This window comes from Piliocolobus tephrosceles, chromosome 15, assembly GCF_002776525.5.
Source record: "Piliocolobus tephrosceles isolate RC106 chromosome 15, ASM277652v3, whole genome shotgun sequence".
Classification (NCBI taxonomy): domain Eukaryota; kingdom Metazoa; phylum Chordata; class Mammalia; order Primates; family Cercopithecidae; genus Piliocolobus; species Piliocolobus tephrosceles.
In genome coordinates, this window is record NC_045448.1 from 65,151,231 (window position 1) to 65,163,397 (window position 12,167).

Genomic DNA, 12,167 nt, shown 5'->3' on the forward strand with positions numbered 1-12,167 from the left:
TGAGTGGTGGTAAGAGACATTCCAGTGTGGTGGAAAGAATATAAATGCTCTCTGGGTTTTTTTGGTTTTTGCTTTGGGCAGATTATTCACACATTGAGATTGCTTTCTCACTGTACAATTGGGTAATTTATTTTTTGTAGAATTTTGTAATAGATAAAGATAATGCATGTAAAGTAGCAGGTATATTGCTTGGCACGTTGCTTTTACTTGCCAGCTATGTAGTTCATCGTCATTATTTAAATTAATCATTTAGAGTGATTGTTTCGTGAGTAGTTGTGTTCTTTTCACTTAGTGTTTTCTGTATCTGAGTGATGGTTCTCTTCCTGTCTTACAGTAGTGGACAGGATGTGCATGTGTTTGCATTTTAATACTATTACTATGATATCAAAATTAAATGAAAATAAACTTTTGGGGGGTGTTTTGATGCAGACAGCTTTATTAAACCGCCTGGAGCGAATTTTCGAAGCATGTTTTCCTTCCATACTTGTCCCTGATGCTGAAGAGGAAGTTACTTCCCTGAAGCACTTGCTGGAAACAAGCACTTTGCCAATAAAAACAAGAGAGGCCTTACCTGAAAGTGGGTAAGTAGAAGAGAGTTTTTAGATAGCATGTGTTTTTGTTACTTTCAGCAGTTCTAATTTATAAGTTTATCTTAAAACATTAAGGTTCAGGCCGGGCACGGTGGATCACCTGAGGTCAGGAGTTTGAGAGTAGCCTAACCAACATGGTGAAACCCTGTCTCTACTAAAAAATACAAAAAATTTTAGCAGGGTAGCGCATGCCTGTAATCCCAGCTACTTGGGATTGAGGTTGAAGCACGAGAATTGCTTGAACCCAGAAGATGGAGGTTGCAGTGAGCCGAGATCATTGCACTCCAGCCTGAGTGACAGAGCAAGACTCTATCTCCAAAAAAAAAAAAAAAAATTAAGACTCAAAAACATTGTGTCAAAACCTAAACTCCCTGCCTCTTTTCTTTTGAGCTGTTTGTTTTTATATTTCTAAATCAATATTCCAATCAATTGATGTTATATATTATTTTTTGACTTCTTAGAATGGTAAGCGAAAATTTAGATCTTACCTCTGCTATTCTCCCCTCATCTTCCCCATATATCAGTTTTTCATTAATTTCTTATTTGGCATTTTCATTAATATAATCATGTATATATTGTTTACTCTTAAGCCACTGTTTTCTTTATAGTACAACTTCTTCCTGGGCTTCTCTTTTTCATTAGTGTTTGCCTACCCTTTGAGAGCTTGTTCATACACTTGTGATCCAACCCCATATTCTGCTCCCATCTAGAATGGTTTCAGTCTGGGCTTACATATATGTTGTCTTGGGACTTCCCTTCACTTAGATCCCATTTTGGTGGAGCACATCCTCCAACAGCCTTCTGAGAAAAAAGATAGATGGGAGGTAAAATTTTATTCTACTCTCACATTAAATTTATAGTTTAAGATCTCTTTGTTGCCGATGTTCTGAAATTTCACAATGAAATATCTTTTTTTCTTTGAGACAAAGTCTCACTCTGTTGCCCAGGCTGGAGTGATCTTGGCTCACTGCAACCTCTTCCTCCTGGGTCAAGCGATTCTCCTGCCTTAGCTTCCTGAGTAGCTGGAATTGCAGGTGCCCGCCACCATGTCTGGCTGATTTTTTGTATTTTTTAGTAGAGATGGGGTTTCACCATGTTGGCCAGGCTGGTCTAGAACTCCTGACCTCAGGTGATCTGCCCGCCTCGGCCTCCCAAAGTGCTGGAATTACAGACATGAGCCACCAAACCTGGCCTCATTTAGTTATTTTTCTAGTGACTGTAAGTGTTGGCTCTTGATTTCATTCAAATAGTTATATACTTATGTTGGACCCAAGAGTAATTGGAATGTGTAACATGTCACAGCCATATTATAAGTAGAACTCATGGCAAAAGTTATTGAGTAACCTATTGTTGATGGCTTCATCCTGGCCTTTGCAGGGAATTACTAGATGTGTGGACTGAGCTACAGGATATCCATGATGCGCATGGCTTGAGATACCAGTGGGGCGGCTCCCATAGCAACAAGAAGCTTTTGTGCTCCTTGGGAATAGACACCCGAAACATTGTGAGTTTGTTAGTACCTTTTAATCAACCTGTGGGTGTTTTAAAATTCTGTTATACTTCTATTTAAGCTGTGGTAAGCTAGTTCCTCAGAAAATAAATATTTCGTTTAAATGTTCATTTATATTGAATGTGCTGACTTGTAAACATCAGTCTACCTAAATTTTTCTTCAATACTTATTTTGAGAAAAAATTGTTTTAGTAGTTTTTCTTAAATATAAAATGAAGGAATTGGACTGGGAGATAACCCCATATGGGCAATTTTTAAGTTTCATCAATTTATTATTCCCAATATATGTAATAAAACATCTCAAGCATATTTGGAAACTATTTCATTGTATGATAGATTATTCTCTAAATATCTGTTCTTTCTGTCTAACACATGTGTGTAGCTCTTCACGGGCAATAAGAAGCAGCCTGTTATAGTGCCCATGTATGCAGCAGGATTGGTAAGTACAAAAATCTCTCTGCATGTATTTATCATTACTGCATTTATTCTGTAAAATCATCTTAAAATACACTTCTGTGTCATGCTATATAAGAGACGTTTAGTGTTGGAATCTGAAGGGTATAAATAGATCTTTTTTGAACTCATAAATCCCATCAAATACTGATCGCAGGACTTTTAAAATTATTTCATTAATTACAGATACTGTTTTGTTTTAGATTGAAAATTTTTATCTTACTAATATTAGCATATATAACTGTTTGTAAAATGCACCTTTGGAGGATTCTTTTTCTTTTCTAAACTTGCTTTAAAGAAAAAGCTGAAGTATCTGAAGACCTAGCGAAGTAATTTGTTTTAATTCATTGATTAATTTTAAATAATGCAATATTGAGGCTATAGATGTACATAAAAGCTTAGAAACACCAAATTATAGTAAAATTTAAATGAGCCAGGACTTATAATGGGTTCTTAGTTTTTCCATTAATTTAAATGTGTTGAATTTTGTTTTTTCAGATATGCCAGGTAGTACCAGAAAACAGACATTTTCATTCTGTTCCTTCTCAAGACTCAGTCATATTTTAAAGTTTGATGTTTGTGTTTTTTGGTGTGTCTTTATTTTTATTGATGAAAAAATATATATTTTTATTGATGAATAAAAATATTCCATCAAACTAAAAACATTACTCTAACCATTAAATTGGAAATAAGGGAACAATAATGAAGGAATCTTTGGTATAGAATTTATACAACCCATTATGTGCATGTGACAGTTAATTTGCTGTGGAACTTGACCTTTAAATCTATAAACTTTCTCCATGAATAAGCACTAATTATTGATTTTGAATTGGAACATTTTGATTTTTGTGGAATTTTCTAGAGTTTTTTTTTTAAATCAGTGTTTACTCCTTTGTAAATGGTTTTTATCATGTACTTTAAAAACACTTTGATGATCCCCATTGTTTTCTGTTGTAGGTAAATATAATGCTGAACATTTCTTTAACTTTTTGGTTATTTGGATTTCTTTTTTTCTCAAGGAGTAGCAATCCAGAGGTGGTTGATGTTATGGAACTAGGAATTTAATTTGTAGGCACTTTCATTCAGCATATTAGGGGCAGTGACCTACTTAATGCTAATGTGTAGCCTCACCCCATTAACCAGTTCTGTGAGGTTTGTGAGGAGTTAGAAGCTAAAGCTTATGCTTTATTTTTCAACCTTCATTAGAAATATTTTTACTATTTCTATGGACTTTTTTTTTCCACTTCTTTCCTCCCCGCCATCTTTTTTCCGGTTTATTTTCACATCTGTCAGCTCATACCTATAGCTACTATTTCTATATAAGCTTGAATACCAAAGTTTAATAAATATAAATGTATCTCCCCTCCTCCATCTTTGCGATATCTTTCATTTAGAAACCTTTCTTTTAATATCAAGTTTTAATTATAGCTAACTTTACCCATGGTGCCTTACATGTATGAGATGTTCAATAATCTTTTGATCTCACTTGGAGAAATAGTACCTGAAATGATCATTTAAGCCACTGGTTCTCAAACTTTCATGTGTATCAGAATCACTTGGAAGACTTGTTAAAACACAAATTGCTGAGCACCCCCCCGCCACCCCCGTTTCTTGTTCAATATTTCTGAGGTAGGCTGGAGAATTTGTACATCTGATAAGTTCCAAGGTGACACAGAAGCTGCTGATCGGGGATCACAATTTGAGAACCACTGCTTAAAGTGATCATTCAAATTACAAGTCTTGGCTGAGACTAGTAATTGTTTACCAAAGGTATCGACTCTGCATAAGGGCACACTAGAGGGCCTGTATAATACTTATGGTATTGAGTTAGACCATGAACTTCTTTCATTTTTCTAGCTGCTGGGTTAAAGCCTTTCAGATGTGCTACTGTTAAGAATTGATTCTGCAAACTGTTTTAGTTTACGCCTATTTTATTGGGGAAGGGAGGAGGCAGGGATTGTCCTGAAAATTTTAGAAATTTACAGATTCTAACATTAATGACTTAGCAGCTTTGAGTTTTGTTTTGTTTGTTTCTTTTTGGTCCAGTTAAGGGTGATTTTGTCTAGGATATAACCTTTGATTGAAAAATATTCAAAAGCTTATCAGATATTATTTTAAAACATGTAACAGTTTGACTTTTTTCAGACCTAGATTATGGCCCATTTTGAGTTTGGTAGAGTGTTGAAAAATACTGATTTTTTTCCTATTTCTATAGCCATACTGAACATCTATCTTTCTTACTCAAAAAGCATATTAGGCCGGGTGCGGTGGCTCACGCCTGTAATCCTAGCACTTTGGGAGGCCGAGATGGGTGGATCACCTGAGGTCAGGAATTCAAGACCAGCCTGGCCAGCGTGGATAAACCCCATCTCTACTAAAAAAATACAAAGAATGAGCCAGACGTGGCAGACACCTGTTTCTTAGCTACCCAGGAGGCTAAGGCAGGAGAATCGCTTGAACCCAGGAGGTGGAGGTTGCAGTGAGCCAAGATCATGCCACTACACTCCATCCTGGGCAGCAAGAGCGAAACTCCATCTCAATTAAAAAAAAAAAAAAAAAAGGTACATTAGATTTGTAACAAACCCTGTGGAACCTGTAAGATGTTTTCCTCTCTAAAAAGGCTATATATCTGCTTTGCCTGTCCAAGGAACTAAGTACTAAGTTTCCAGTGCCATCATAGAGATCAGGATCAAACATTACATTTACACTGAAGGATATAGATGTCATATTATATGGCGTGTTTTAGAATCAGCTCTCACTTCTCACACCACCATGGGGTAATGTGTACAAAGGGTGCCCTTTCCATTTTAGTGTCATTAAAGTGTTGGATTTTTAGAGGTTAGATGTGACATATTGTTGTCTCCCCCCACCCATCCCGAGTTGGTGCTTATGCTTTGATGTGACAGTAATAACCCTGTACTTTAAAACATCTGATTTACAATACAAAGTATAGCTTTAAAAACTTTTGATTCTAAAGGTATTGTGAATGGTTCTCATTATAGTGCTATAGGATTTTCAGTAAATAAAATTTAAGAATAGCTGGGTGTGGTGACATGAGCTTTGAGGCAAGAGGATCCCTTGAACCAAGGAGTTTGAGGCCAGCCTGGGCAACATAGTGAGACCTTAAAATGTCTCTTAAAAATGTCTCTTAGAAAAAAAAAAAAACAAAAAGACTAGTTCTTTTTGTCTTCAGTACTTTCCAAGTGACCTGTTTTTTAGTTTCTCCTTTCTGATAGATTAACTTAAGCTTGTGGGCTGTGCCCCTCACCACAATTAAAGGTTAATATTCCTTTTTCAGGGTATGTTAGAGCCCACCAAGGAACCATTGAAACCACTTTCTGCTGCAGAAAAAATAGCTTCCATCGGTCAGACAGCCACCATGTCACCAGATATGAACACATGTACATCTGATCAGTTCCAGGTAAAAATATCTATATGTGTATAAATATGTTTATGCATGTATATACACATATATCCACACATACTGCCTTTTTCCTTCATTTATGACTGTTCGTTTTAAAAATATTTTTAAAGCTTGATTTAATGATGAATATGATTTTGATTAACATCCCTTGGAATACAATGAACAAATCTTTAATTTTTGAAAACAGAAAAGCTCAATTTGAGAAATGGGATATTATGGATAAGTTCTTAAACCTTTCCAGGCCTTAGTCTCTTTATCTATAAATTGAAGGGTTTAAAACGAGTATCTCTAAAGTCCCTTACAGTTTGAATATTGTGTAATCATAATTACTGACACAAATCTGGTAAGTGCTGGATTTTCAAAAAGAAAAAGAAAAGAAAAAAGGAAACACTGTATTTATACCAACTCTATAAGTCTGCTAGTGTACAGGGGAGTAGTAACACCTGCAGAACTAGTATTTTTTCTGGAATCCTGTGAAATTTTATAAAGCAGTAGTAAAGGTTAGGTATGTCCATTGCCTTAAACTTGTTTTTAGAGTTTAAGCAAAATGGTTATTTAACTTGAAAATGATGTGACCTTTAACTGAACAATGTATGGATTAGGAAAATAGAAAACTGTCTTTTTTTTGAAATGGAGTCTTGCTCTGTCTCCCAGGCTGGAGTGCAGTAGTGCGATCTTGGCTTACTATAACCTCTGCCTCCCGGGTTCAAGCAGTTCTCCTGCCTCAGCCTCCCGAGTAGCTGGGACTACAGGCATGTGCCAACATGCCCAGCTAATTTTTGTGTTTTTAGTAGAGATGGGGTTTCACCATGTTGGCCAAGCTGGTATCGAACTTGTGACCTCAGGTGATCCACTCACCTCAGCTTCCCAAAGTGCTGGGATTACGGTGTGAGCCACCACACCCAGCCAGAAAACTGTCTTGCCTTTCTTATCCTTTACCTCCTTGGCACACTGAAGCACAAATTTTTTTTCAGACTAATATGTTAATATAAAGTCTTCTCTCACTTTTTATCTGGGTAAAATGGGCCATTTGGGCTTGCTTACTCTTTCCATATCAAGTTAGAAACTGACTCAGTGCTGGTTAAGTATTGTATTTTTAGAAGTTTAGTATTTTTAAGTGAACATTACCATTTATAAAACATATTCTTGCCATGTTTTGTCATTTCTTAACCTTAGATGTCATCTTTAATTGTATCTAACACAAAAAGTGTATACTTGGACAGCCTTTCCCAAAATGTGTTCCCACTGAACATTAAATCCCCATTAAAACCATTTAGAGATGGTTCACTAAAGAGTTCCAGGGTAAAGTAAGTTTGGGAAATACTTCATATAGCCCCATAACTACCCTTAGAGATCACAACACACATTAAGGACACTGAAGAGTCCTGCAGTGAATGGCCTTAATTTTAATTCATTTCTCCGATTTACTTGGCCACAGGACCTTTTTTTGCAGAGACCAGAGGAGAGGGGAGTGGTAACACCTGCAGAACTAGTGTTTTGAAGAACATACTTTAGAAAATGTGTACAGCATAGGTCCTGCTATTTTAGGTGTGTTTCAGGAAACATCTAATATTACTGCCGTGTACCACTATGTTTTTATACTTGGACATAGCTTAAATGTTACTTTGAAGCCAGCTTATTACTAGCACTGAATTAGTGGGCCATGTTTATAATACCTGGCCTTGATGGTTGGGCAGCAGACAAGGTGGCTTGGGCAGAATGTCTCCATAGGTAGAATCTGTACTTAGTTACCTTAATTTTGTTGCCCCAATATGCCCTCTGGCTATAAACTGCTCTCCCAGGTCTGCCCTGTCTATGCATATTTCAGAATTACCTTTCCCATGGCACATTTTTATTTCTGCCTCCATCTGCATTCTTATTCCTACAGTGTTAGGTACTAGGAAAGGATTTTGAGTAACTACTTGGTACATTCACTGAAAATGGAGCTGTTCTTATTGAGACCATTTGTTGCTAGTTTTGCTTGCTTCCTCCTCCATCTAACCACTTCCATCTTACAACCCCATAAACTGTTGCTTATTGTGTCAGTTAGCTGTTGCCTGTCATTTTTGCCTCTAGCTGATTTGATCTTACTGTGTATTTCATTTTAGTCATAGCTTATGTTTCTTATATAATTTCACCGTGGACTTGACAAAAAAGTAGTCCAGATGACCTAATGAAAAAAAGTGTTTAGAATTTTGTGCTAAGATGCCTGACCTCCATCACAGAATTGTATGGTCCTTGCTTGACTCCATACCTCTGACTCAGGTTAAAATATTTAACAGAGCAGGCATGGTAGCTTATGCCTGTAATCTCAGCACTTTAGGAGGCCAAGGCAGGTGGATTGCTTGAGCCCAGGAGTTCAAGACCAGCCTAACCAATATGGCAAAACCCTGCCTATACAAAAATTAGCCAGGCATGATGGCATGAGCCTGTAGTCCCAGCCTCTCAGGAGGCTGAGGTGAGAGAATCGCTTAGAGCTCAGAAGGTCGAGGCTACAGTGAGCCATGTTCACACCACTGCACTTCAGCCTGGGCAACAGAGTGAAACCCTGCCTTGAAAAAAAAAAAATTTAACAAACATCTAAAGTACATTTTCTAAAGAGTCTCTTTACAGAAAATTATATATATATTTTATATATATGCATGTATGTATGTATGTGTGTGTGTATATTATATGTGTGTATTTTTTTTTTTTTTTTTAGGTAGAGTCTTGCTGTGTCACCCAGGCTGGAGTGCAGTGGCATGATCTCGGCTCACTGCAGCCTCCACCTCCCGGGTTCAAGCGATTCTCCTGCCTCAGCCAACCAAGTAGCTGGGACTATAGGCACACGCCACAACACCAGACTAATTTTTGTATTTTTAGTAGAGACGGGGTTTCACCATGTTGGCCAGACTGGTCTCAAAACTCCTGACCTCAAGTGATCTGCCTGCCTCAGCCTCCCAAAGTGCTGGGATTACAAGGCATGAGACATCGCACCCGGCCTAGAAAATGATACTTCTTACTACTCTTGTTTGGCATGCTACATACACACACACACACACACACACACGTATGTGGATTTCATACACACAAATGAAATACACAAATATGTGTGTGTGTATATACATAATTTTACTTTTTGGCCATGCAGGAAGTTACATCTTCCTACTAGTCTTATTTCTTTTAGATGGAACAGCTCTAGCCTTTAGTGCTAGAAGCAACAGCGGCTTCCAAACTTAGCACAAGCACAATTGGATAATTCCCATTATGACTACATGCTTTTGGGTCTGTCTGTTCTATCCCAATTTTGGTACCCATTGAGTTTGTTTTTGTCTTCCAAATTGGCTTGTATTCATTGATCTTATAACTATTGCATCTCTTGTTTAGAAATGTATTAACTTAGTTTACAGGTGAAAACAGTAATTTTAGCTTTTTTGGGATTGTGTGTGTGTTTTCATTTTTACCTGCTAAATTTCAAGGTCACACCATTGTGACCACTGCTGATTTCCATCTTAGTAAATACTTTACACTTTATTCATCATTAAGTAGGGTCAACACTCTGACTAGCAGTTATCTATCTAGTCACTACTAGCAACTTAGACTGCCTGATATATTTTAGTTGTGAATCAGAATTTTAGAGCTAGAAGAAAAAATGATCATCTAGTTCCATGCTGACTTTTTTGTTTTTGAAACTTGAGTGTTGCTCTGTTGCCCAGGCTAGAGTGCAATGGCGCAGTCTCAGCTCACTGCAACTTCTGTCTCCTGGCTTCAAGCGATTCTCCTACCTCAGCCTCCCAAGTAGCTGGGATTGCAGGCACCTGCCACCACACCGGCTGATTTTTATATTTTTATTGGAGATGGGTTTCACCATGTTGCCCAGGCTGGCCTTGAACTCCTGACCTCAAGTGATCCACCCACCTCGGCCTCCCAAAATGTTGGGATTACAGGCGTGAGCCACTGCGCCTGGCCACTATGCTCACTTTTTACAGCAAGAAAACATTTGGAAAGGCTAAGTGAGGTACTGCTAGGAGTAGAATCCAAGCCTCCATCTTATTTGCCTAGTGCTGTTTTCTCCGTAGTAATAATTCATACCACATTGCTTTAAGTAGTTTTAAAATGCTTCCTTCTCATGCTTTCTCTTGAGTTTCCATACTTGTGAACATCATTAGTTTTAATCTTGTTTTGCTTTGGTATCCTGTTTTTCACCTTTTTTCATTTCCATTAAATGTTGATTCGTGTGTATCACCTCATTATGATTTTGGCTGTCTTCTAAATACCATACCCTATTTGAGAAGCTCAGATTTCAGCAAATCATTGAAATATTTCTAAGCACCCAGCTACTTGACATCATTCAGATAGAATGTGTTCATGAAAGAACTTGCTCCATTTATTCAGAAATTGTTATTGCATAAACCTAGATTTTGTCCATTCAGTGTGGATTATGAGCAAAGGTGTCACTGATCTAGAAGTGGAGTAAGTTGAATCTGCTAGAATGCTTAGAGATGTTTGTTTCCTTTTAAGATCAGCTAAAGAGGATATTTTCTAAATATTTATTAGCTGTGCAGGTAGGTTATAAACTAGGTTTTCAGTTTTTAAACTTTTATCTGAAATAATTACAGATTCACAGGAAGTTGCAAATATAGTACAGAGAAGTCTCTTGCACCCTTCACCAGTTTCCTCCATGGTTACATCTTACATAATATACTATAATGTAAAAGCCAGGAACATGATGTTGGTAAATATGTGTATATAGGTCTATATCATATCACATAGATAGATTCATGTAACCACCACCACCACTATTAAGAACACTCTTCATAGTCACCGCCCGACAACCATCCCTTAGCCCTGGCACCCACTAACTAATGTTATAGTATTTTACTCAATTTATACCTTGCTCCAGGCTGGACCTGATTTTTGGGGACTAAATATTTAAATTAATTTGCCTGTCATTGGTATCCCAGTTATCCTGATAGTCATATTATAACATCATGGATTAGACTTTTCAAAACTGATTCATGCTCCTTTTCTATAGAAAACAGCAAATGACCTTACCTACCCAGAAAAAAATTAATACAAAGTTTTAACAGTACTTGCCTTACAATAAAGTGTAGTGTTAAGCGATGTCCAAAAAAAACTGATAACATTTTGATATAAAAAGTCTAATAAAATACAGCCTATTTTACCACCCCCAAAAGAAACCAACATCTTTTTCTTGTGAGAATATTCTTAAAATGAAGTGTGAATGCTCATTTTAAAGATGTTTTTGCACTGCCTTCCATCTTAAATTTACCATTTGCTTATTTTATATGTTTGACAGTTACGAAATTTAAACCCCTGGAATAATGTTTTGTTTTGTTTTGTTTTGTTTTTTTTTTTTGGAGACAGAGTCTCACTCTGTCGCCCAGGCTGAAGTGTAGTAAATAATGGTACGATCTCGGCTCATGGCAACCTCCGCCTCCCGGGTTCTAGCTATTCTCCTGCCTCAGCTTCCCAAGTAGCTGGGATTACAGGCGTGTGCCACCACGCCTGGCTAATTTTTTGTATTTTCAGTAGAGACAGGGTTTCATTGTGTTAGCCAGGATGGTCTCGATCTCCTGACCTCGTGATCCGCCCACCTCGGATCCCGAAGTGCTGGGATTACAGGCTTGAGCCACTGCACCCGGCCTGAGCATCCCTTGTTTTGTTTTAGTATTGTTTTTAAAATTCTATGCTCACTTCAGCAACACATTATTAAAATTGGCAAGGTACAGAGGAGATTAGCGTGGCCCCTGTACAAGGATGACACCCAAAATTAAATTCTGGTATCTAATACGTAATTTCTAAATCAAAGAAGTTGATTAAAATAAATATTTTAAATCAACACTTTAAAAATGTCTCATTTATTAGCCCATGATTTTCTTCAAAATTTGGAAAATTGTAAGGAACCAGACAGACCTTAGACATTGAATCTTCTCATTTTATACCATGTTTTTTTATTGTAATCACACCAATAGTTTAAATCACGATTTGAGAATAGATTGAAATCTTGGTATAGAATCAGTTCATAAATTTGTTTAAAAAATGTAAAGATAATTTCATTTCCCAGATATAGCTTTTTAAATGTCAATAACCTGTACTGTTTGTAAATTTTGCAATTTCAGTTTGTGCTAATATTTGCAGGTAACCTTCTGAAATTGTAAATTATCCCAATTTTGTCTTTAGGTACTTT

The 12,167-nt window shown here is 37.0% G+C and overlaps 1 protein-coding gene and 1 non-coding gene across 4 annotated transcripts in view; both read left to right on the forward strand.

Annotated features, from left to right (window-relative positions):
- The window catches only part of AFTPH (aftiphilin), a 69,310-nt gene that overhangs the window by 43,665 nt on the left and 13,478 nt on the right, over positions 1-12,167 (forward strand). For all 3 annotated transcript variants that reach the window (XR_002734053.3, XM_023223927.1, XM_023223928.1), the window contains exons 3-6: positions 430-581; positions 1,968-2,094; positions 2,483-2,539; positions 5,852-5,974. Coding sequence is in view for 2 of the 3 variants with exons in the window: in XM_023223927.1 (XP_023079695.1) it covers positions 430-581; positions 1,968-2,094; positions 2,483-2,539; positions 5,852-5,974 (459 nt within the window). In the remaining variant the exon portion in view is untranslated. The remainder of the gene's footprint in view (positions 1-429; positions 582-1,967; positions 2,095-2,482; positions 2,540-5,851; positions 5,975-12,167) is intronic.
- LOC111550625 lies at positions 11,668-11,773 on the forward strand. Its single transcript, XR_002734123.1, has one exon. It is a non-coding gene; the product is annotated as a U6 spliceosomal RNA (small nuclear RNA).